Source organism: Balaenoptera musculus, chromosome 6, assembly GCF_009873245.2.
Source record: "Balaenoptera musculus isolate JJ_BM4_2016_0621 chromosome 6, mBalMus1.pri.v3, whole genome shotgun sequence".
Taxonomy (NCBI): domain Eukaryota; kingdom Metazoa; phylum Chordata; class Mammalia; order Artiodactyla; family Balaenopteridae; genus Balaenoptera; species Balaenoptera musculus.
In genome coordinates, this window is record NC_045790.1 from 61,435,345 (window position 1) to 61,462,335 (window position 26,991).

The 26,991-nt window shown below is 38.3% G+C and overlaps 1 protein-coding gene across 2 annotated transcripts in view; it reads left to right on the forward strand.

The window, feature by feature from the left end:
• The window catches only part of GLIS3 (GLIS family zinc finger 3), a 506,199-nt gene that overhangs the window by 6,360 nt on the left and 472,848 nt on the right, over window positions 1-26,991 (forward strand). Inside the window, exon 2 of one of the 2 annotated variants that reach the window (XM_036856374.1) lies at window positions 7,580-8,066. The exons of the other annotated variant lie outside the window; for it this stretch is intronic. Coding sequence (XP_036712269.1) covers window positions 7,679-8,066 — 388 coding nt within the window. The 5' untranslated portion in view covers window positions 7,580-7,678. The remainder of the gene's footprint in view (window positions 1-7,579; window positions 8,067-26,991) is intronic. 2 annotated transcript variants of the gene reach the window in all.

A 26,991-nucleotide genomic window follows, 5' to 3' on the forward strand; every position in this document is an offset into this window, starting at 1 on the left:
AATATTTTGTTTAATGAGTGCTGAATTCAGTTTATTTCTAGAATCTTCCATAGGTAGATGTTTATTATCCTTTAGAACGTATAGTGAGTTTTAGCTTTGCAAATAGCTATTCACATGGGCTGAGTAGTTATTTATACATACTAGGTGACAAAGAATGTACTTTCATTTGCCATATTTTACAACCTGTGTATCTCCTTGTGTGAGGATGGATTTTTTTTTTTTTTTTAAAGAAAAATCTCCAGCCAGTTACTTTTCTTTTATATTTCTGAAGAAGGCTTTGTGTCTCGAACCATGGCCATGTGGTGTTTGTTCACTCTTTGCAATTCAGGTAATTAATTCAGTGGTGACATCACTGGGAATGTGTTCGTTTTTCCATTTCAAATTCCTCTTCATAGGATCTGATGGTTAACTCGTATTAAGAACAGATTTCAAAAAAACTCAGTTCTCAAAGGCAGTTAGTTATGTGTTAGTTTATACTTTCCCTCTTTATCACTGTAAAAGTGAAGTTTTATTCCAGGGAAGGTCATGTACCCTTTACAACCAGGAAGATATAAAATTGTCAGTCATTTTGATCCTGATTCTGGTAGTCAGTTGGTTAATTGATATTTGTAGAGCACAGTTGATCAGTTGATATTAAATAAAAGATAAAGTGAAAGATAACAGTGGTAGGAGTGTAGCTTTGTGTGATTTAAGCCTTATTTTTCATAAAGCTAAAAATGTCAAACATTTAGATCTTTTCTTCATTACGGCTGTATTACGGTATTTGTTTTACTTTGGTTGTTTAATTCTGTCTATGTCTACAGATATTCCTGGTAAGTACCTGGGCAGGCAGATAGTCCAAATGCTTCCATAACAGTAGCTTTTATGCTTTTTTGTCTGTAACCCACCAGAAAATATATTTTTTATCTTACCCAGAATACACTATATGCATATAGATATGCAGACATATACACCCACAAATCATTAAAAGGAAACAATTCTTAACCATTAATATATTTGATGCACATTGATAGCTTCTATTTTATTCTAGTTGGTTCTATTTCATTAAAAAAATGTTTTGCCATTGAATAATTGATTTCAGGGCTCACCAATGGATTGCCATCAATTTGAAAAACAGTGCTTTAGACACATTACTTTGTTAAACATAGATCTAGGAACTTATGGCCCGTATTCACCTTGGGCCAGTGCATGGGCCAAGGCATGGTTACCTTTCTGAACTTACCTATGTTTGTCTCAAAAATCTTTTTGGTTTCAAGTTTGTTCTCATTCTGTGTGATTTCCTGCAGCTGACTAAGGGAATCCCTAACTATCCCCCTCTCTGTTGCTGTTTTTTGGTAGGGCCATATTTTTCTAGAACTTTCTGTACTCATTGATGAGTTCATGACTGAGGCAAAGTTGATGAAACACTTGTAGGTAATTGCTACTAAAAATAGTGACATTTAGTAAGTTAGGGGGATATGAGAGTTGCATAGATGCATTGAAGTGTGGAAAGTAGATTCTAAGAGAGGTTATTGAACTTCTAATAATGCCCTCCTGCAGTATTTTCCTGAAGGTTCTGAATTTCTTCCAGAAATCCGTAATCACTAGCATCGTGTGGAATGTTCTCAATGCTGCTTCTCATTTTTAAGTTAGGATTAACTAACTACAGAATAAATTCCTGCATTAGATTTGGTCATTTTTTAGCACTCCCTTCCCCTCCCCTCCACCCTCCTCTCCTTCTTTCTGTCCCTCTTCTCCCTTTCCCTTCCCTTCCTTTCCTCAGTGTCCTGTCCATATTTACTACCCACATTTTTAGTATTGTAGCCACTAATTTGATTAAAAAGGCACTGCCAGATATTTTACTCCATAAATTTAGGGAAGATTATTTTTATTTTTGAGAAAATTTTATATAAAAAAGTTAAAATGTGTATATCTCTAATTTGATAGCAAAGGGTTGTAATCACAGATTAAAACAGAGTCAGGAATTCTATTAGATGGGATCCATAAGTTCATTATATTATCTTTTCTGAGTGGTCTTTGGTAGAATGGTCTTGAATTTCTGAAGGGAACACTGATCTGTCTTCATACTTTTAAGTGAAGTATGGTATAACTCAAAGCTAAACTTCTTCGATTTCATTTTATTGGTGATTATATTGCTTGAGTAATAGCTATAAACATCTTAGTATTCAAAATAAATATGTTAATATTCTCAAATTACCTATATTAGACATTGGGAGTGCCCAAGTGACTATATGGTCTATATGTACTGGTTACAAGGTGTAACCAACCTAAGTTTCCACTCCACATCCCAGATGTGGAATTATTCCATCACTGTTTCTGTGTAACTTCTGTTGTAAAGTCTGTGAGTCTGTCAGTCTCACTGTATAAAGTTATGAAAACACAGAAATGATCAACTAAACTTTGTTGCTGGTTACTTAATATACTTTAAATTTAGAGAAATGATATTGTATGCATCCAATGCATTTCCTCTATAGTATCCTCCAGCTTCACAGGCACATGTTTGCACTTTCCTCTTGTTAAAATTGCAGACAAGAATAATTTTGATTTATTGGTGACATCTAATATAGCTGTGTTTATATTGTTGCCAATAAAATGACTTACACGATTGGTTTTTGTTTATACAATCTTTTCTGAGGAGTCAGTCACCTGTGTTAGGACAAGGTACATTCTGCTTATTAAAATGAACTCCTAGGATCTAAGAACATTCAGCTCTATCTGTCCTTGATTGAATTGCAAAATGTGCTTCACACTGCAGCCGTGCATGAGAATAACTTATATTATCTATCAATAGGCTTTTCATTTCTATATTCTTGTGGCTACAGAGCTGTAACTAGAGAAACCCATGGGAATAGCACGGGCCTATTAGCGATCAAGGCAGTGATGTTGAAAAGGCAATGTTAATGAAATTATACAATCATTAACCCAAAGGGGGAAAAATAAAAAGAATCAATAAAAACTCTATTTTAGATGGTTTAGACGTATATATATAAGAAGCCAGCCCAGGAGCAGTTTGTTTGCTGACCAGCATTTCGTGTCTCATTATCAGGTTTTCTATGCAGGGTAAGAAATGCTTGTGGCATAAGGAATGGAAAATGTAACAAAGGCTAAATGTAGCCTAAGGAAATGAAATGATGTATGAAAATTAATAATTAACTGGCTCATCAGATGAATTATGACTCTAGATGAGTCTATTAATAATATTAACTAAGAAAGGGCTTTTGGCTGTAAATAGACATTATGGAACTCGTGTTTTTGGAATTTTCTTGAAGGGATGAGTTAACATTGTTCTGTGTAATCTTTTAATCCACAAGGCACAGTGCCTTGAGCTTTGGGTAGAAGGTAGAGTCATGATCTTGTATTTTGATTAAAGTCATAGCTTTTCCAGAAATCTAATGAAATTATCATTAAGTGATTTTGTGTCTTGGTTTCCTTAGGAGTTAAGTAACTTCCTCTCTGACTTGACTTACAAGAATGTGTTTTAAGAATTTTCAAGTGGCCGAAAGGAAAGATTTATTAACTTATGTTGACTCATATAGCAGAATGAATGAACATTTTCATTGTTTGAACCAAAGGAGTATTAAAAATCTAAATGTATTAATATGTCAGATCCAAAGTACCCTAAATTTATACTTCCAGGCGTTCCATGCTTTTTCTTTTTCTTCTTTATTTCTGTTGATGCCTGGGTTTAGAGTAGTTGGATGGAGGACAGAGGAGAAAGTAATGGTGGAGAACTTGATTAAGTTTTTAAATAGAAAGATGCTCTTCCAGTGGAATCCTACCAGTCAGGTTTTGATAGTGATTAGTTGTGATTTTACTTTCTGGCAAAGTGTAGGAAAATTTGACCCCAGTGTTCATTTTTCAAGGTGGGTGTTGTCTTTCAGCACATCGCTGATGTGATGGAGACAGTAGAGATTACTGTTACTTTTGCTTTCATATCCACCCAATCCCTTTGATTTAAGTGCCATAGGTATAAAAATCTACATATTTATCCTTCATCATAGTTAATGAGTATTTTCCATAATCTTCCTTTTCTTAATTATCTGGAAGAACAAAATTTCAAGTGATTATCACCAAATTCTTCATTTTGTGGATGAAAAACTGTCCAGAGATGTTATAAATGATTTGCCACAATTAGAATTCAGGTGTCCTAACTTCTAGTTGAGTACTCTGTTCACTCCGACTCAGTGAGGATGGGTCTTTCTTAAAAGTTAGCTGTTTATTCCTTTTTTGTTACCAAGTGAGCTTAGAATTATATATGATCATATGACCTGGCCAAAAAGCACGTAAAATATTATATAATATGAATAAACAAATTGATTTTTAAATTCTGGTGTCTAATGCTTAAAAAATCTGTTGCTGTAATTAATGTGAAAACTGGATTATTTGGCATATTTTCTCATACAGTTTATTTTATTTTTGTCTTGAGGCTGGTTTTTCTCAGCTCACACACCATTGACCTATTGGTTTTTCTTTATGGTATTAATCACTTTACTTTCTGGCTATAGCTTTTTTAGTAATAAAATTTAAGTACATTTTTGTTGTTGTTTTTACTTTCACCCTAAAGCTATTTAAAACAGGAGTGTGGTTTATAAAAAATAAAAATAAAATAAATATCTGGGCAGGTATGAGTTCTGATAATTAAGTTCTCAGTTCTTTAATTATTTTTCCTTGTTACAAACTCACCTTCTTAATGATCTAACCTAATGCTTAGTACTTACTTACATGTTTTTACCCAGATTTTTCATGAGAATTCCTGCTTATATATGATCTTGCTGCCAAAATCGACTCCCTTATTTTTAAAAAACCTGGAAATGGGCATAGTCTGCAAATCTGCAGAAACTTGTCACTTGGCCCATGGTCTTAGTGACTCATATTTCCAGTCATATTGGATAATTCCTCATTTTCAACAAATTGCCAATACAACATATTTATTTTGCCTTTTTTTTTTTTTTTTTGGTTGGTACTGAATAAGTGCTTTCTTCTGCAGGGTTCAAAGTGCCTCAGAAAACACTGTTTTATCAATGAATGGAGAATAGATGGCCAATATCATCTGGCAAAGTACAGAGACATTAAATGACTCTTGCCCACAATCAACCAGTGAATCAACAGACCAGCTGGTAGTATACTTGAATTCTTCTAAATGGATGCAGCAGAAAAGGCATTGGAATTTTTCCAGCATTAAAAAAAAAACTTACAGCCAGTCTGATACCAGGGTTCATTTCTTATTGTTCCATAAACAAACTTAAATGATGCAGTTTTGGATAATCTGCATTAGATTTATTTGTCCCTTCTTGGCCACTGTAGTGGAGGGAAGGACAGGAGTGAGACCTAGGATTGTTTCCGAGGAGGCATGTCAGTATTAAATGTGGCAGACTGATAGAATTCTTAATAAAATGGAGACTTGATAAAGGTGAAGAAAACATTCCAGATTTATATTGTTGGTAATTTTGGAAGTTCCTCAACATATGGGCATACACAGTCAACTTTGCAGAAGGCACAGTGAGTGCTTGGCTTTAAAATTAAATACTACAGGTTTCCCCTGCTATCTGAAAGTAGAGTGTTCCTATGAAATCTTTCATCAGCTGAAATGGCATAAAACAAAGAAGCAATTACCTTAGGACACATGTTGCTAAGGGATGCACAAAATAAACTGAGATAAAGCACAGATGCTCACAGACCCAGTTCAACGCTCTGGAGGCTTGAAGTTGAGATGCTGAGCGTAGTTCCCAGCGAAGGAGCACTCTCACTGCTTGGGGTGAGTACTGCCTCTATAATGGACCCCTGCAGAACAAATGCTAAAGCTGTTTTTGCTTTTCACCTTTTTTCATAAAAGTGAAAATCCTCCTCAAATTTCTTTTGGTTAGTGAAAACAGGTAGTTAGGTAAGTTTTGTAAAAGCAAAGTGACGTAAGTTGAAATGTTGAAAAGCAAGGGATACCTGTATTTTTTATTTTCTAAAACAATAAAACAAAAAAATTCTTCACAAAAGGTTTGCTGTCCTTGATATCTTGTACTTGATGATTTATGGAGCATTCATTTGGGAGTTGAGTTGGAAATATTCGTCTAAGACATTGAGTGGATCATAGAGAAAAAGTAGGAATCATCCAGTTCAGGATATCTGGCCATTACTACTTTTCACTCAGTCTGTATTTCTTGTGTTTGTTCAGCTTTGGCTTCTTTCCATGACTATCATGTCTGTATAAAAGAATACAGATCGTGACTATGTCGGTCATTTATTTGGAGTAGTGGCACTTAGTCACGTTATTACACATATTTTGGGGAACTGTTGATCAAGGGAGGAAAAGGCCTTTCCTAACGATTTATAACCAGGGAGTACTGACATTATTATATATGGATGGATGATGATGTCCTGTGGCCATGTCACTACTTTTGGTTCTCCCTCTGCCACTTGAGGAAGGGAGTGGTAGGATGGCAGATGGAAGCTTCATGGAACTACTGTCAGTTTACTGTGTGTGGTGCATGATGAACATACTCGCCTTTAGAAGGGTTGTTTTGTCCTTATGCTTTCCATATAGCGTTTCACACAGGCTTTTCCTTTTCTAGGATCTTACTGGAAGGTGAGAGTATTGTGATGTTGATTCTATTTCCATCCTTATAACTCAGGATCAGTATAGAACCAAGACTCTAACGCTGCTGTGAATATTTGGATATATGGATATATGAAGCCTTTGTGAGATTCCCATGCCTATCTTTATCCTTTGTAAATCTAGGGACTGTGAAAAAGATTGCTCATAGAGTAAAAATCTGACATGGTTTAATGTCCTCATAATCTCTTTTAGAGGTTATATCGGCTTTTAAAAAATTTTTTTTAATTAATTTATTTTTGGCTGCACTGGGTCTTGGTTGCTGTGCAGCTTTCTCTAGTTGCGGTGAGCGGGGGCTACTCTTCGTTGCGGTGTGCGGGCCTCTCATTGCGGTGGCTTCTCCTCTTGCGGAGCACGGGCTCTAGGCGCGCGGGCTCTCATAGTTGTGGCTCACGGGCTCTAGAGCACAGGCTCAGTAGTTGTGGCGCATGGGCTTAGTTGCTCCGCGGCATGTGGGATCTTCCCGGACCAGAACTCGAACCCATGTTCCCTGCATTGGCAGGCGGATTCTTAACCACTGCACCACCAGGGAAGCCCTGTGTTGGCTTTTTGTTTGTTTACTGGAATCTTTGAAGCACTAGTCTCACAGCTCATGAAGGTGATGCTTTTGGGTTTCCCAGGATGCACTGTAGCAAATGTGAACTAGTACAGACAAATCCTCTACGGAGCAAAATAAGTTTCATTTTGCAAGCTGGCACCAGTAGATTGGATATAGTTGCCAAGAGCACTGTATTGAGAAGGGTTCAGTGGCAAAAAAAACAATGCAGTGATCCATAATCCATGTCTACCACGAGTGCAGGAGGGGAGAGTGCCTGCCAATGAACCATGTATTCGATAACCCTGTTCTACATAAAAGACCGTTTTGCTGAGAGTGCTTCTTTTCTTCCTGATATGAATGCTACACAGGTTGAAAACTCATTGTAATTTATTTTCCTTTTTACTTTTAAAAATGCCTGCATTTATTTTTTTAAACAGGCTAATAAACCACACCATGGATAACTTATTGGACTTTGACTGAAAGGAATCATTAGTGTCATTGGATATTTGACCAACCTGGCTACAGGTTTTGTCAGAATGAATGGAAGGTCATGCAGCATGAATCTCCACCGGACATCAGGAACCCCACAGGGGCCTGGGATGGTCAGTGGCCAACACATTCCTCCCATTCGAGCCCACTCGGGGACTCCTGGCCCCTCGTCCTGTGGCAGCACACCAAGCCCTGCCATTGGAAGCCTTGCTAACAGCCTCCATCTCAAGATGCCCTCAGGAGGAGGGATGGCTCCTCAGAGCAACATGAATGAGAGCCCCATCCATCTGCCTGCCTTGAGCCCCAGGAGACAAGTGCTCACCAGTGGGAAGCCACGTTTCCAGGTCACCCAGACTGGAGGCATGTCAGGGCCACACACTTTAAAGCCAAAGCAACAGGAGTTTGGAAGCCCCTTTCCTCCAAAATCTGGGAAAGGTAGGATTGTCTTTTTGGGATCTTTTAAAAGTGGACACTATTTTTTTTCTCCTCCTTGTCTCTTCTCTGCCAGCAAATCCAATGGAAAAATACATGATTCAGTGTCAGGGTCAAAGTTGATAGTCTCATAATGATATGTAGCTTTCTAGGAAAGGATGTGGACGTGTACACATGTACATATTTGTGAGGGTGAGGGCACCACAGTGGTAAATGTGTCATCTCATGGGACTGTGAAATAGAGTGGAAGATGAGATAGAAAGATTGGAAACAGGGAGGTAGGGTGGGTGGTGGCAGAGGAAGGGCAAGAGCAAGTTTAGTATGATCCTGCCCTCTGGATACACAAAGCTCTGCCTTGGCTTACCAGGGGCTGGATTCTGCAGGCCATGGAGGAGATGGGTGGCTGGAACTGTCATTATGTTAGTTGGATGCTAGAAGAAAGGTGGTGTTTGGAAGGAAAAGGATTAAAAAGGGAGAAATTTTAATAGCCAATAAAATGAGGAACTAGTACAGAAAATGATAAAAAATTATTCTAAGAGCAAAGCCTATAATTTAAAAAAATTTTTATTTATTCATTTTTGGCTGCATTGGGTCTTTGTTGCTGTGCGCAGGCTTTCTCTAGTTGCGGTGAGCAGGGGTGCTACTCTTCATTGCGGTGTGCATGCTTCTCCTTGTGGTGGCTTCTCTTGTTGCGGAGCACAGGCTCTAGGCATGCGGGCTTCAGTAGTTGTGGCACGAGGGCTCACTAGTTGTGGCTCACGGGCTCTAGAGTGCAGGCTCAGTAGTGGTGGCGCACGGGCTTAGTTGCTCCGTGGCATATGGGATCTTCCTGGACCAGGGATCGAACCCGTGTCCCCTGCATCGGCAGGTGGATTCTTAACCACTGCACCACCAGGGAAGTCCGTAAACCTATAATTTTTATAATACAGCTAGTGACGAGAGAAGGCAGCTAGAAGAGTATAATGAAAAGATGTATTTTTGTGCTTGTTGAGAACTAGAAAAAACTTGTTAATTTGAAATGCATAGAGAATGCTTTTAATTCAGCAGTGTTTGAATTACCATACGTTTTAAATTAAGAATAGTTTTTGGAGAATAACAAATTATTTGAGTGACATGCTCTCTCTAGAAACTGTTATTGACTTAATGAGGTTATATTGCTAATGATATGTGTATTGGGTCTAGAAAAAGAAGGAGTATGTATCCCATGTAAAATATAGCTTTGTTATATAAAATAGCATGATTATATATTCCTTTAGGTATTTTTAGCATTTAGTTTTAAATGTTTATACTAAGTGTTTATACCACCAAGTAACATTACTAGCAGCCTTGTGAGTAGCCATTCACCCAGTTAACTCATAACTTATCCAATTATGATGAATAATGATTTATATCAGGCAAGTAACCCAAAAGTTGTTTGTTTTAGTGTCTGTGTATTTCTGTTTATGGAGAAGTTGGTATAAATGGGTAGATTAAAAAAAAAAAAGTAAACGTGTAACTTTTTTCTTTTCTTTTTTTACTTACTTTGGTGTAGGCTTGGTTTTGAGGTGTTTTATTTCTCAGAGCTACTGATATTTAGTGTAAGTATAGGAAAAATTTTCCCTGGGGGCTGCATCTAAAATAGCTCTGTCATTGTCGGGTTGCTATGTTCATGACATGGCAAGCTAAGGTTCTTAATGTCAAGCTCATGTGTTTGTATTTTCAGGGACTGAGGCCCAGTAAAATCTTTCAGCTCATGCTTGACTAGTGAACTGTAGCTTGCTTTTATATATCCTTGTGTTTGAAATCCTGACTGGTAATAATAATGGTGATAATATTAATAACTTGCACTTATTATATCATAACTTAGCATGTGTCAGGCACCACGTTAAGTTCTTTCCAATACATAGTCTCAGTTATTCCTCACGACAGCCCTGAGTTGTATGCTATTTTTGATTAACTGATAAGGGAACTAAGGTCTAGAAAGAATAAGTAACATAAGCCCTGCCAGGCAATAAGGAGTTTGGGAATATTACCTTAATAGTGATTAGAAGTGGTTATAATTATAATCGTAATTTATAAAAAATGCTTCAGGTACTTAAGGAATAACGAACTCTCAGGGTTAATACATCTTGGAACTCATGTAAAAATTAGCACTGCTTCCTGATTCTCTTCTTTTCTGTTTTCTGGCTCCTTGCTCAGCTTACAAGTTTGCAGTGCCTGTTCTGGATCTGCATGATTGGGACATGCATGGGCATGGGTAAGGGGTTGAGGACAACTGTATTATTATTCCCCCTTGCCTTGCAGCTTGGATACCGCTAGTGGTCTGGATGGTGCCAGGAGTGGCTGAATGTGTCCCTTTCAGATCTTGGATAACAATTCCTAAACTAAGCCAGTAACTGTTTGAGAATGGTGATCTGGGACTGTTTGAGCTTCATCCAATCATTTGCTCTACAAATAATTATTGAGCATATGTTATGGGTGAGCCACTGTTTTGGAGATATAATAGCCAATAAAACATAGTCCTGGCCCTCAAGGAGTTGAGAACTCAGAAAAAATAAATGGACAGTTAGAATAAAGCATAGTTAAGGCTCTGGTAGAGATACAGTCAGGGTGATGTGGCAACATTTGGAGGGGTTCCCAGCCAGTGCTTGAAAAGTGGATCTGGGAGGAGAGTAGGGTATCTAGGCAGACACCTGAAGGATGAGGAGCTAGCCTTACAGTCATGGAAGAGTATGTCCTCTGTGTGTGTGTGAAGGGGCAGGGGCTGTCTGGAACTTAGTCTGGGTAGGGAGAAAAGCACGCTCAAAACCTGGAGGGGAGAGATCATGGTGCATTTCATGGACTTCTATCTGGTTTCACATTGAGGGGAGGTGCAGAGACTCTGGTAAGAGATGAGGCTGGAAAAGAATAAGCAGTAGCCAGATGAAGGGTCATGAGTGCCATACCAAGGAGTTTGGATCTATCTTGAGGACACTGGCAAGCTGTGGAAGGATTTTAACCTAGGGGATGATGTGATAAACTTGAGGTTGACATCTCTCCCTGATTTTGCCACTGCTTTCCCATGCACTATTGACAGTGTCATGATCCAAAAGGATAAGTGCCAAAGAACCTGTGACTCTGTGGGTGTATTAGGGTTCTCCAGAGAAACAGAACCAATAGGAGGTGTATCTATTGATATATCTATTTATTTTTCTGTATATCTCCGATAGAATAAGTTACCTGGGGATTGTCATACAGACAGACATCTGACTTTTTGAAGACTCGAAAATTTCCAGCGGGAGCCTCATGAGAAATATAAACTTGATTGTAATGTTTATGTTACTTAAGGATTGAGTTCTGCTCATATAAAAACTCAAATAACCATGGCTTTAACACTGTAGGGTGTGGTTCCCAAATAGTGTGCCGAGGGCACTGGGGTACCACAGGAGACTCAGAGGGAGCCACGAGATATTTTAAAGTTTGCAGGAAACATGGGATATGTGACATCCCTGAACACCAGGCAGACCACTTAGTTTGAGGAGGCTTACAGTTTCACCATGAGATTGCAGTATGTTCTTTTTGATGATATTGTACCTTTGAGAAACTACATATTTGGTAGTTGTGATTAAAAAAAGCAAGTAGTTTGTACATTCATGTTCAGAGCAACATTTTTCACAATAGCTAAAGGTAGAAATAACCCAAGTATACATCAGTGTATGAATGGGTAAACAAAATGTGTCATATCTATACAATGGAATATTATTCAGCCTTCAAATGGAAGGAAATTCTGTTATATGCTACAACATGGATGAACCTTTAAGACATTATGCTAGTGAAATATGCCAGACACAAAAGGACAAATACTGTATGATTCCGATTCCTCTTACATGAGGCTCCTAAAATAGTCATAGAGACAGGAAGTAGAATGGTGGTTACTGTGGATTAGGGGAGGAGAGAATGGGGAGCTATAGTTTAATGGGTACAGAGTTTCAGTTTGGGAAGCTGAAAAGTGGTGATGATTGTACAACAGTGTGAATATATTTAATGCCACTAAACTGTACACTTAAGAAATGGTTAAGATGGTAAATTTTATGTTATGTATAATTTACCACAATAAAAAAAGCACATACTAAGTGAAAATCAATGTGGACTAGGAGATGAAGGTGGTGATGTCCAATCTGATTCCAAGGTTTGAGAAGTAGTAGAAGGCATAATTGAAATGCACATCCCATTAGTAGTTGTAGTTATTTAAAAATGAAATAAAAATGCTTTTTAAAAAATTGATGTGTTATTTTTTCAGACAGCTAATAAGTTATTAGTACATAATTACTATTCCTAACTACTTAATAAACAGAACTGTTAGGTGTTCCTTTTGGCCTGGGGCGCCATGAAAAAATTACCAAGACGCTAAGAATGCCATGAACTGAGAACATCTGGGACCCTATGTCATAGGAGTTCATTTTTCTCACAGAAAGAGCAAAGGTAGGTGATTGCTGCTAATAGTTAGAAGCTCAAGGAAGACAGCCCCAAGATCATGGAGCTTCCCTTAGTCTTTCCCTCTCGGTTGCACAGGGGCTGCCTCACTGCAGCATCTCTATGAGTTCTGTCTTCTGAGGAGGCTGAAGGAGGAAGGAAGAAGGACAAAAGGCAAAAAGTCAAAGGGGACTATTCCCCTGCAATCTACCTCCTTTAATTGGCTTTTTCAGGAGCCACACTCAACTACTTCCACTTAATTAGCCAATTGTACATAACTGATCTCTTAAATAAAACTTATTCTTGGTTCCTGAGTATATCTTTTTAAAAAAGTTAGATTTTGTCTTATATCATTTTGTATTACGTTCTATTGTATTTTACTTTTTAGCATTTGCCTCCTTTATCTCTCTCTCAAGTAAGTTGAAACACTTGCGAGTAGGTTGCAGACATTGTGACCCTTTACCCCAAAATTCCTAAGCAGGTATCTTTCATGCCATATAACTAACATACATTAATCATAACCAAGAAATATAGCTTTGATACAGCAGTATTATTTATAAACAGTTGTATCTTAAAATATAGTTCATATTCAGATTCACTATATATTTTACTTTACTTAATTATTACTTATAATATAAAGTATTATTTTCTTCCCCCTCTTATAATCTAGTATTCTTTGTAGCCATTTTTTCCCCTAGCCATCTAGGATCTAATCAAAGATCATGCATTACATTTGGTTGTCATGTCTCTCTGGTGTCCTTTAATCTAGAATGGCCCTCTCCCCCTGCCTTTTTTTTGTGTTTCATGACAAAATGTGTTGATACTTTTAAAGAGTTCAGGTCAGCTATCTTGTCTCACAATCTGATTTGTCTGTTCATCTCTTCATGGTTCGGTTCAGGTTAAACATTTTTGGCAGGAATACTACATAGGTGATTTGTGCACCACCCGTTGTGTCATACCAAGAAGCACTAAATCTTCATTTGTCCTAGTATTTGTGATGCTGCTTTTGGTTGTCTGTCTAAGGTGGTGTCACCAGATCTCTACATTGCAAAGGACACTTTTCAGAATTAACAAATAATCGTATGTGAATATCTTATTCTGTAACAGCCTTTCATAGCATTTATTGATGATCCTTGTCTGAATCAGTTATGCTGCTGATTGCATAATGGTTATTTTCTGATTTTATCATTCTTTCTAGGTTTATTATCTGGTATTCTTCTGGAAAGGAGAGCTTCTCTCCCTTCTCTTTTAGAGTCATTGCAGATTCATGCATTCTTTTAAAAAATTCACTGTGCTATAATTCACTACCATCACTGTTTTTTCTGATGCTCAAACTGTCCCAGAATTGGCCAGCGGGAGCCCCTTCAAGTCAGTTCTATGTCCTTTTGACATGTTCCCATTAAGTACTTCCTTGGTTTGAGACATAGCAAGAAGTTCTAGGCTCATTTATACTTCCCTGCCCCAGACCTGGAATCAGCCATTTTTCCAAAAAGTTCAGGTTCCTTTTAGTGGGAATTGATATTTGGGAAACCGGATGAAAAGGTGTTCTTACTGGCTCTGGGGTGTCATTGCTTCTAGGTCCTTTCTGTGGACCGAGTGAGGAAATACACCAGACCAAGATAATGAGTTCCCGTTAAAATACATCACAGAGTTCTTCCTCACACTTCCTCATTGCGAATTTGTCAGTGAGAACCCTGGTTCTCAGGAACATGAGTGTATTTGTTTATTTGCTTTGTACTACAACAGAGAAAAAAGTTACTTTTAGCTTTATATTTCTAAGATATAGAAATTTGTTTTAGAGATGATTTCTTACTACATGTCAATTTTTAATGTGCTGAGATAAGAATTTTCATATTTATCTCTGCCGGTGAGTGAGTGAGTTTGGAGGACTTTCTGCAGTTGACAACTTTCTGGCCCTCCTAGAATTGGTGAGTACAGAATCTAAGTTATATTGTACCACTAATGGCATTTCTCCCTACTTCCTGCTCAACAGTTACAGACTGTAATTAGACTGGGAGAAATGCATTTTTCAAAGCATCTAGGAAATCAGTTTTATGATCCTCACTATAAGCACGTTTGACATAGCTGTTTAAATATTTAAGACAATTCCACATTCGCAGTACCCCTAGAACTATATAATTGGGAAGATTTTCATTGTAAAGGTTTTTTATTTTTCTTCGGGGCCTGTGACATTTCTTGTTGGGCTCTGCTGTCCTTGGAGACAAAGGGAGTTAGTTATTCATTAGTGCTTGTGGGTTATTCATTATTGTTGGTCAGAAAAAGCAGAATAATATCAACAAAGGACACTAAACTAATTGCGATTTAAAAACTCTTTTGTGTCACTTAAGGCTGGTGTCTCTTATAAAGACCTGGTCTAAGAAAATGTGTCGTGTGAGCCTGGGAGGTCTAAAAACTAGTGTACTTTAAATAATACATCAAGTTTTATTTTTATTCTTTATTGTTTGTGGTTTACTAATTTAATTGGTTATAACCTGGAGCTTAGGTTAGAGCTTGATTCCTTAGTGGGTCAACTAGCTTCATAGTTTTCCCACACTGCTACATCAGAAAATTGTAAAATACTGCCACTGATTTAAAAAGTTACGTTCCTATATCATTCCTTTACTTATGTTGATCCCTGGTAAAACAACAGACAATAAAAAAAAAATCTGCTAACACCACTGAGTGAACCATGTTGAGTGTAGTCATGTTAGAAGTGGGGCAAGAATAGCAATTGGGGAATCCCACATTTTTGAAGAGATACAGTTGATATATTAGCTTAAGAAAGTTGGGGCAAAATATGTGGTTACTTTTTTCCCCCCTACTTCTGCTTTTTAATCATTTATATTTCCTTGCACTTCCAGTGTGGCTTCCTGCAGAATTAGAGCAAATAAAGTTAATATTCCATAAAAGGTTCCAAAAATAACCAAACTAGTGAGAGACTAAAGGCTTTATTCCAGTTGAGGTAGCCAGAGTTTTCATTTCATCTTGCCAAACAAGACAGGTGAAACACAATGTTTACTTTTGTTTACTCTTTGGTCTGCACAGGGTTCACTTTGTGTGATTTATTGATGCTGAGTATAAGTCAGATTGATGATGAATTTCCAAGTATTACTGAATGGCAAGCACAATTTGTTCCAGTTATGAAAGTGGTTTGTCAGTCTCATAACATTCCACCTTTAAAAGAATATATTCCGTTAACACCCCTACCTTCTACACACACCTCAAATGCTGTGGGGCATGACCTTGAAATGTTACATCCGTTAGTAACCTATAGCATTTTCTAAGGCTGTTAAACAGCAACAACTTTGGATTTGTAAAGTACTTTGTAGTTCATAACCTTTCATAGTGACTCTTTCATATGATTTAATCAAAGGCATAATCCCATGAGCTAAGGCAAGTGTAATTGGCCCCATTTTAGGGATGAAGAGACTGAGGCTCAGTTTTCTAGAGATCTCATTTTTCATGTGCTGCATGGGTTGCCATTGAATAGGACTCCATAATCTGAGAGTTCCTGCTACAGGAATTCTGAGAAATCTTGCCCCCTCTCTTCAGTAGAGTCTAAGGTTGCTGCCATTCCTGAAAAAGTATATCTTTAAAAACTCAAAACCGTTCAGCCATCATTTCTATCCATGAGCTGAGGATATGGGCCCTTGCTCCTGTTTTAGAAAATTGTACTTGACACTTTTCAACAATAGGTCCTTTTGAGCAGGGAGAGCATTGTCTACCTGAGCAGGAATCAGGAAGCCTTTGTGTGATGGCCACCTGAGTGACATCGGTATATGTGCAAGCATGAAGTCTTTAAACCCAGGCCGGAGGATATCATAAATATATGAATAGATTTGCTACTTCTGACACATCAGATTTTAAGGATACAATGGATGGTGACTTGTATTTAATACCTATTTTCATGGCTGCATTATTTGAATAATGAAAGAAATAGAAGGTGTGTAATTGGCTCTGACATAATAAACAGGTTAAAAAATGAGACTTTTGGTGCAGGATCTTGATACTCAAGGATAGTCTGAGGCCAACAGTGTTAGCATCCTCTGGGAGCTGGTTAGAAATGCACAGTCCCAGGGCTACCCCAGATCTGCTGAGTCGGATCTTGCATTTTAAAAGATCCCAGGTGATTCTTGTGCTCAGGGCTGGCTTAAGGGTGACTGCACAGTGCCCTGTCTCAGAAGGGGTGCACTGTGCTTGGGGTATAATGCTCTGTGGTCACTGACTTGACATTATTACTAATTTTATCTCTGAAATTGTGTTTTGTAAGTGAAGTCTGGTGGGACACTGGTGCTTGCGGGGGGAGGGGAGCTTCGACTCTCAGTTCATACGTAGTTCCACATCTGGCCAGGATGGCCACTGGCTCCCTCGCCCCAGTGTCCACTACTGCCCTCTGCCCTCAGCAGGAACCTGAGCATTGGTGTGGGGAAGTCAGGGTCAGATGTGTGTGCCCCACATGCCCAATTATGGGTGAGGATCTGGGCGCCTTTGAAGGCCTGCATTCACTCTGTGAGTATCCCTGTTTGGAAGCAGCCCAGTGTTAAATAGCAAATAAAAAATACCATGGCAAGTCAAGAGATGGGAGAAGAAAGGAAAATGCTGTTTTCCTCCTTTTTGAACAAGGGATCCAGCATTTTCATTTTGGTCCCTGTAAATTATGCAGCTGACCTTGCAAGTGCACACTGAAATTTGAGAAGCATTAGTATAAGAGAAAGAGCATGGACACTAGACTCAGAAGACCCACATCTGGTTCACACTTTGCTGGTGTGTAACATTGGGCAAGCCACTTGACCTCCCTGACTCAGTTTTCTCATCTGTAAAATGGGGGTTATGTCTTATGCTCCTTTCCAAATGGGCAGGGTCTAGGTAAAGGGCAGACCTGGCGACATGTCTTTGGTAGGAGTGTGTCCAGAACACCTTTCATCTTTGGCTTCGGTTTCTTGAGGCTGGTAAACAAACCTGGACATCATGGCCTGAGGGTGGGATGGAGGTGGAGGGCAGGGTTCAGAGTGGGAGAAGAAGGTCAAAAACCTGGTTTTCAAATCCTTGGGAGTGGATGGAAAGCAAGAGTCAAGGAACTGAGGAAGACAGGAACTGGGGATTGTGGGTAGGGAGAAGTGAGCATCAGAGAACTTGTGAGCTGCACGCATAGGTTTCCCAAGTGGTTACCCACTTGTGTGGAAATCTCACGCACGCATGAAATTGTGGAACAGAAAACGCGTTTGCTCTTGAGAGTTAAATTTGATGATACATGTGAGAATGCATTTTACACTGTAAACTGTCGGACGCATGTAAAGTATTGTTCTTCCTAATTCCAGGGGCAGTATGGCTCTCCATAATCCACAGCACCTGCTGCTGAATGGAATGGCCTCATCCCGATACCCTATTTGTTCACAGATTTGTCCTTTGAAGTAAAGGCCAGCTTAGTCATAACTCCCAAGTCTGGGCAGTTTGAAAAGCTACTTGTTGTGTGGATGTAGAATCCTAAATTCTGTTTTCACGGTTTGCCTCAAAAGCTAGAGAGAAAAAAATTAAAACACAATAAACAAGCCTTGAGATGAAATAACATCTTTTAAGTTTGTCTTCCATCTAAAGATTTTACTATAGATAGGGTGATCATATAATTTATTATCCAAACCAGGACACTTTCAAAAGTGAAATGGGGCCCTATTAATAATTATGCCCAGGACTACCCAGGATGAACTGGAATGAAGGCAGGGTTGCCCTACATTTAGGGGAAAGTTTAATTGCGTTTAAATTCGGCATCTTACTCAACTTCTTTAAGGTAAAGTAGTTCAACCTACTTGACAGGATTAGCCCCATGTAAGTTATGTCTTTCAAAATTATTTCTTGGGGCCATTGAGTGATTGTTAGTATATTATTAGGTAGAATATATCAGTTTCTGGTTGTTCTACGGTTGGATATAAGTGAGCTAGCAATTATTTAGCACTTTGTATTTTGTATAACTGTGCTTAGCTTCACATATTTTAATTTAATCCTTCCCAGCTCTATGAAGTATCCCCACTGAAAACATGAGGAAAGAGAGGCTTAGAAAGATCAAGTAACTTGACCAAGAACACATGGGTATTTTAGCCCATGCCTCACTGACTTCGGAACCCTAAGTACTTTTATAGGATGTTGTTTTGGTTTTCTGGCACAGGGTTTGCCTCAACAGCCTAGGCTCTTGGCAGTTGAGTACGATTTCCTGAAAGACATAATTATGTCTACCATAATTTCTACTATATAGTAGTGTAGTGTCTTGTATATATTTATTTTGAAGAGAACAGTGAGCTGAAGCAGAAAATCACTGTCAAGTAAATTGTTGCAGGTGTTTGTGTCAATTTGTGTTAAAAGTGTTCCTCCTTACTTGATTAAGATAGTGGTTTTGGTGGCAGTCAGGTAGGCAATGTGATATAAAAAAGATACAGCTAATTTTTTTGAACCCTTACTCTGGGCTAGCTGCTGCACTGAGCAGAGCTGCTGGGCCATGCAACTAGAGAACAATCCAGAAGGCCTAACATGATGGCCCTGGAGCTCAGTTCCCTTTAATCCTTGTAACAACCCTATGTGACATTAGATTAAGAAAACTAAGGTTTGAAGAGGTGAGTAATTTAGCAGCAGTCATGTGGCTAGTATGTGGCAAAGCTGGGAATTGAATCCAGGTACTGTCTGAACCGAGTGCCTTGGGTCTTAACCATCCTACTGTCTTCTATTGGGATGAGTCAGGTTACAGGGGCCGAGCTGGAGACCAGGGCCTTCTGTTGCATGTGTACTGATTCACCAAGTACCTTATTCAAGCCTCTTTTGGTTTCAGGTAACTGAAATGCACTGGGCTAGCTTATGTAAAAGGGGATTTATTATAAGGAACCAAGGGTGTTTCATGGCACCCCAGAAGAGGATGGACCACAAGATCTTTTGAAGGACTATAAGAACACGATACTTCTCCACACTCCTTCCCTCTAGGCAATGTGATTTTTTATCTCTGCTGCTTCTGTTTGCACATTACTTCATTCTTCTTCCTGCAGATTGATTTTCTGGTGTGTGTGTGTGTGTGTGTGTGTGTGTGTGTATGTGTGTGTGTGTGTCTGTATTAGTCAAGGTTCTCCAGAGAAATAGAACCAATAGGATATATTTATTTTTTTGTTTATTTATTATGAAGTATTGGCTCATGCAAGTATGTACGCAGAGAAGTACCAGAATCTGCAGTCGGCAAGCTGGGTACCCAGGAGGGCTGATGGTTTAGTTCTAGTCCAAGTATGAAGGCCTGAGAACGAGGAGAGCCTGTGGTGTAAGTGCCAGTCCAAAAGCAGGCAGCCTCGAGATTCAAGCAGAGTCAATGTTTCAGTTTGAGTCCAAAGGCTGGAAAAGACTGAGGTCCCAGCTCAAAGCTGTCAGGCAGGAAATGTTCCTCCTTGCTTGTGGGAGGATCCACCTTTTGTTCTATGTACACCTTCAACTGATCGGACTAGGCCCATCCACATTGGGGAGGGTAGTCTCCTTGACTCAGTCTACTATTTCAAATGTTAATCTCATCTAGAAACACTTCACAGACATACCCAGAATAATGTTTGACCAAATATCTGTTCACCCCATGGCCCAATTAAGTTGACCCATAAAATTAACCATCACAGTATCTATGGCCTCAACATGGCTTTCTTCTCCAGCCCTAAACAGGTAATGTACTCAGAACTTCTGTGCTATGAGTCAACTGGGTAGTGTCCCTCTATCCCATTTTTAGGTTCCTTGGAAAGAAAGAGAGTCTGGTTGGTCCAGCTTGGGTCAGGTTTGGTTCATCCAGCTGGGTAGGGAGAGCCTCATGGAATAAACATGGGTCCCTCCTGCTCAGAAAAGGAGCATGTAGGTTGAGTGACACCTAGGACTTAGTCTCCTAAGTAAAGTTAGTTTGGGGATATGCTTCAAATAACGGTGACGTTTCCAAAGGTATCACAGAAATGGTGTTCTTCAGCTGGCAGGATTCCAAAGTAAGGGAAGAGATTTTGGAATAATGACCACCAGCAAAAGTTAATTCTAAGAGAAGTTATTTTTTTAAATTTATTTTTCTACTTAAAAGATAAACTACTAAACTGTGATTGTGGTTGTGATACTTTGCATTACTTTTCAGTAGTGGCCACTACAGCTTATAAGGTAAACGATTTTTTTAATATTACCAGATTTTCAGTCCTGGATGTGGGAATTAAGAAAGAGCATATAATAGTTGATCTATTAAGCATTTAGGTTTATGTTGTATTGAGAGTGTAGTGAAGGTGAGGGTTGCCAGGGTTCAGATACGCAGACCAATGATTTCTATTTGAAATCACCTTGAACAGCACAGCAATTTGAAGTAGTTTGGCTGTCAGTTTTGAAAATTTTCAGCATAGCTATTTCTTGTTGCCTTGGGTTATATAATCAGAGAGTATCTATTCATGATTTGAATACTCTCGGCTTTTATGCCAGTTTTAATAGGAATCTATCAGGCATAAAACATATGCAATTAATCAGTGAGTCCAAATTTTAAAAGTTGGAGTATATGGATTGGGTGTTGAAAGCATATTTTCTTACATATTTGGCCCAGGTAATTTTCCCCCATAGATAGAAGCAAATTCTGTATAATTACCTATACATTATTGTGACAGGCAGACTCTAAGATGGCCCTCAATCTTTCCCATCTTCTGGCATTCATGCCCTTGTGTAATAGCCACCCCTTGAGTATAGGCTAGATGTAGGGACTTGCTTCTAACCATGACAAAGGTGATGAAATGTTACTTCCATCATTAGGTTACAAAAGGTTTCACTGTTGTCCTGCGTGCAGACTCTCTTTATTGTCTTCTTGGTTTGTATCTTTGATGAAGAATGCTGTGATTTTGGAAAGGCCCATGTGGCAAGTAACAGAGAGGGGACTCTGGCCAAAAAACAGTGAGGAAATGAGTCCTCAGTCCATCAACTGTCCTGTAACTGAATTCTGCAAACAACCATGTAAGATTTGAAGTAGAGCCTTCCACAGCTGAGCCTTCAGATGAGACTGTAGCTCTAGCTGACACTTTGATTGCAGGCTTGTGAGAGACCCTGAAGCAAAGGGCCCATCCCAGCCATATTCAGATTCCTGACTCACAGAAACTGAGATAATAATACACATGTATTGTTTTAAGCCACTAAGTTGGTGGTAATTTATTATGTAGATAGATAACTAATGCAGTTGTTGTCTGGACTTCTCTCTCTTTCAGGAGGCATGAGAAATTAGGCAACATCTAGGAGCAGGTGGGTAGGAATTAACCTCTGGGTTTTCTTTTTTAGGTTTTGATTTTATTTTATTTTTTAAGTTTATTTTTTATTGAAATTTTTTTTTTCTTCATTGTTATGTTTGCCTTCAACACTGTGGGTTTTTTTTTCTTAACATCTTCATTGGAGTATAATTGCTTTACAATGGTGTGTTAGTTTCTGCTTTATAACAAAGTGAATCAATTATACATCTACATATGTCCCCATATCTCTTCCCTCTTGCATCTCCCTCTCTCCCACCCACCCTATCCCACCCCTCTAGGTGGTCACAAAGCACCGAGCTGATCTCCCTGTGCTATGCGGCTGCTTCCCACTAGCTATCTATTTTACGTTTGGTAGTGTATATATGTCCATGCCACTCTCTCACTTTGTCCCAGCTTACCCTTCCCCCTCCCCGTATCCTCAAGTCCATTCTCTAGTAGGTCTGCATCTTTATTCCCGTCTTGGCCCTAGGTTCTTCTGACCTATTTTTTTTTTCTTCTTTTTTTTAGATTCCATATATATGTGTTAGCATGAGGTATTTGTTTTTCTCTTTCTGACTTACTTCACTCTGTATGACAGTCTCTAGGTCCATCCACCTCACTACAAATAACTGTTTTGTTCCTTTTTATGGCTGAGTAATATTCCACTGTATATATGTGCCACATCTTCTTTATCCATTCATCTGTTGATGGACACTTAGGTTGCTTCCATGTCCTGGCTATTGTAAATAGAGCTGCAATGAACATTTTGGTACATGACTCTTTTTGAATTAAGGTTTTCTCAGGGTATATGCCCAGTAGTGGGATTGCTGGGTCGTATGGTAGTTCTATTTTTAGTTTTTTAAGGAACCTCCATACTGTTCTCCATAGTGACTGTATCAATTTACATTCCCACCAACATTGCAAGAGGGTTCCCTTTCCTCCACACCCTCTCCAGCATTTATTGTTTGTAGATTTTTTGATGATGGCCATTCTGACTGGTGTGAGATGATATCTCATTGTAGTTTTGATTTGCATTTCTCTAATGATTAATGATGTTGAGCATTCTTTCATGTGTTTGTTGGCAATCTGTATATCTTCTTTGGAGAAATGTCTATTTAGGTCTTCTGCCCATTTTTGGATTGGGTTGTTTGTTTTTTTGTTATTGAGCTGCATGAGCTGCTTGTAAATCTTGGAGATTAATCCTTTGTCAGTTGCTTCATTTGCAAATATTTTCTCCCATTCTGAGGGTTGTCTTTTGGTCTTGTTTATGATTTCCTTTGCTGTGCAAAAGCTTTTAAGTTTCATTAGGTCCCATTTGTTTATTTTTGTTTTTATTTCCATTTCTCTAGGAGTTGGGTCAAAAAGGATCTTGCTGTGATTTATGTCATAGAGTGTTCTGCCTATGTTTTCCTCTAAGAGTTTGATGGTGTCTGGCCTTACATTTAGGTCTTTAATCCATTTTGAGTTTATTTTTGTGTATGGTGTTAGGGAGTGTTCTAATTTCATTCTTTTACATGTAGCTGTCCAGTTTTCCCAGCAGCACTTATTGAAGAGCCTGTCTTTCCTCCATTGTATATTCTTGCCTCCTTTATCACAGATAAGGTGACCATATGTGCGTGGGTTTATCTCTGGGCTTTCTATCCTCTTCCATTGATCTATATTTCTGTTTTTGTGCCAGTACCATACTGTCTTGATTACTGTAGCTTTGTAGTATAGTCTGAAGTCAGGGAGCCTGATTCCTCCAACTCCGTTTTACTTTCTCAAGATTGCTTTGGCTATTGGGGGTCTTTTGTGTTTCCATACAAATTGTGAAATTTTTTGTTCTAGTTCTGTGAAAAATGCCGGTGGTAGTTTGATAGGGATTGCATTGAATCTGTAGATTGCTTTAGGTAGTAGAGTCATTTTCACAATGTTGATTCTTCCAATCCAAGAACATGGTATATCTCTCCATCTATTTGTATCATCTTTAATTTCTTTCATCAGTGTCTTATAATTTTCTGCATACAGGTCTTTTGTCTCCTTAGGTAGGTTTATTCCTAGGTATTTTATTCTTTTTGTTGCAATGGTAAATGGGAGTGTTTTCTTAATTTCACTTTCAGATTTTTCATCATTAGTGAATAGGAATGCAAGAGATTTCTGTGCATTAATTTTGTATCCTGCTACTTTACCAAATTCATTGATTAGCTCTAGGAGTTTTCTGGTAGCATCTTTAGGATTCTCTATGAATAGTATCATGTCATCTGCAGACAGTGACAGCTTTACTTCTTTTCCAGTTTGGATTCCTTTTATTTCTTTTTCTTCTCTGATTGCTATGGCTAAAACTTCCAAAACCATGTTGAATAATTGTGGTGAGAGTGGGCAGCCTTGTCTTGTTCCTGATCTTAGTGGAAATGGTTTCAGTTTTTCACCATTGAGGACGATGTTGGCTGTGTGATTGTCCTATATGGCCTTTAGTATGTTGAGGAAAGTTTCCTCTATGCCTACTTTCTGGAGGGTTTTTATCATAAATGGGTGTTGAATTTTCTCAAAAGCTTTCTCTGCATCTATTGAGATGATCATATGGTTTTTCTCCTTCAGTTTGTTAATATGGTGTATCACGTTGATTGATTTGTGTATATTGAAGAATCCTTGCATTCCTGGGATAAACCCCACTTGATCATAGTGTATGATCCTTTTAATGTGCTGTTGGATTCTGTTTGGTAGTATTTTGTTGAGGATTTTTACATCTATGTTCATCAGTGATATTGGCCTGTAGTTTTCTTTCTTTGTCACATCTTTGTCTGGTTTTGGTATCAGAGTGATGGTGGCCTCGTAGAATGAGTTTGGGAGTGTTCCTCCCTCTGCTGTATTTTGGAAGCGTTTGAGAAGGATAGGTGTTAGCTCTTCTCTAAGTGTTTGATAGAATTCGCCTGTGAAGCCATCTGGTCCTGGGCTTTTGTTTGTTGGAAGATTTTTAATCACAGTTTCAATTTCAGTGCTTGTGATTGGTCTGTTCATATTTTCTATTTCTTCCTGGTTCAGTCTCGGAAGGTTGTGCATTTCTAAGAATTTGTCCATTTCTTCCAGATTGTCCATTTTATTGGCATATAGTTGCTTTAGTAATCTCTCATGATCCTTTGTATTTCTGCAGTGTCAGTTGTTACTTCTTTTTCATTTCTAATTCTATTGATTTGAGTCTTCTCCCTTTTTTTCTTGATAAGTCTGGCTAATGGTGTATCAATTTTGTTTATCTTCTCAAAGAACCAGCTTTTAGTTTTATTGATCTTTCCTATCGTTTCCTTCATTTCTTTTTCATTTATTTCTGATCTGATCTTTATGATTCCTTTCCTTCTGCTAACTTTGGGGTTTTTTTGTTCTTCTTTCTCTAATTGCTTTAGGTGTAAGGTTAGGTTGTTTATTTGAGATGTTTCTTGTTTCTTAAGGTAGGATTGTATTGCTATAAACTTCCCTCTTAGAACTGCTTTTGCTGCATCCCATAGGTTTTGGGTCGTTGTGTTTTCATTGTCATTTGTTTCTAGGTATTTTTTGATTTCCTCTTTGATTTCTTCAGTGATCTCTTGGTTATTAAGTAGTGTATTGTTTAGCCTCCATGTGTTTGTATTTCTTACAGATTTTTTCCTGTAATTGATATCTAGTCTCATAGCGTTGTGGTTTGGAAAAGATACTTGATACGATTTCAGTTTTCTTAAATTTACCAAGGCTTGATTTGTGACCCAAGATATGATCTATCCTGGAGAATGTTCCATGAGCACTTGAGAAGAATGTGTATTCTGTTGTTTTTGGATGGGATGTCCTAGAAATATCAATTAAGTCCATCTTGTTTAATGTATCATTTAAAGCTTGTGTTTTCTTATTTATTTTCATTTTGGATGATCTGTCCATTGGTGAAAGTGGGGTGTTAAAGTCCCCTACTATGATTGTGTTACTGTCAATTTCCCCTTTTATGGCTGTTAGTATTTGCCTTATGTATTGAGGTGCTCCTATGTTGGGTGCATAAATATTTACAATTGTTATATCTTCTTCTTGGATTGATCCCTTGATCATTATGTAGTGTCCTTCTTTGTCTCTTGTAATAGTCTTTATTTTAAAGTCTCTTTTGTCTGGTATGAGAATTGCTACTCCAGCTTTCTTTTGATTTCCATTTGCATCGAATATCTTTTTCCATCCCCTCACTTTCAGTCTGTATGTGTCCCTAGGTCTGAAGTGGGCCTCTTGTAGACAGCATATATACAGGTCTTGTTTTTGTATCTATTCCGCCAGTCTTTGTCTTTTGGTTGGAGCATTTAATCCATTTACATTTAAGGTAATTATTGATATGTATGTTCCTATTACCATTTTCTTAATTGTTTTGGGTTTATTATTGTAGGTCTTTTCCTTCTCTTGTGTTTCCTGCCTAGAGAAGTTCCTTTAGCATTGTTGTAAAGCTGGTTTGGTGGTGCTGAATTCTCTTAGCTTTTGCTTGTCTGTAAAGCTTTTAATTTCTTCGTTATATCTGAATGAGATCCTTGCTGGGTAGAGTAATCTTGGTTGTAGGTTTTTCTCCTTCATCACTTTAAATATGTCCTGCCACTCCCTTCTGGCTTGCAGAGTTTCTGCTGAAAGATCAGCTGTTAACCTTATGGGGATACCCTTATGTGTTATTTGTTGTTTTTCCCTTGCTGCTTTTAATATTTGTTCTTTGTATTTAATTTTTGATAGTTTGATTAATATGGGTCTTGGTGTGTTTCTCCTCGGATTTATCCTGTATGGGATTCTCTGTGCTTCCTGGACTTGATTAACTATTTCCTTTCCCATATTAGGGAAGTTTTCAACTATAATCTCTTCAAATATTTTCTCAGTCCCTTTCTTTTTCTCTTCTTCTTCTGGGACCCCTATAATTCGAATGTTGGTGCGTTTAATGTTTTCCCAGAGGTCTCTGAGACTGTCCTCAATTCTTTTCATTCTTTTTTCTTTATTCTGCTCTGCAGTAGTTATTTCCACTATTTTATCTTCCAGGTCACTTATCCGTTCTTCTGCCTCAGTTATTCTGCTATTGATCCCTTCTAGAGAATTCTTAATTTCATTTATTGTGTTGTTCATCACTGTTTGCTCTTTAGTTCTTCTAAGTCCTTGTTAAACGTTTCTTGTTTTTTCTCCACTTTATTTCCAAGATTTTGGATCATCTTTACCATCATTGTTCTGAATTCTTTTTCAGGTAGACTGCTTATTTCCTTTTCATTTGTTAGGTCTGGTGGGTTTTTGTCTTACTCCTTCATCTA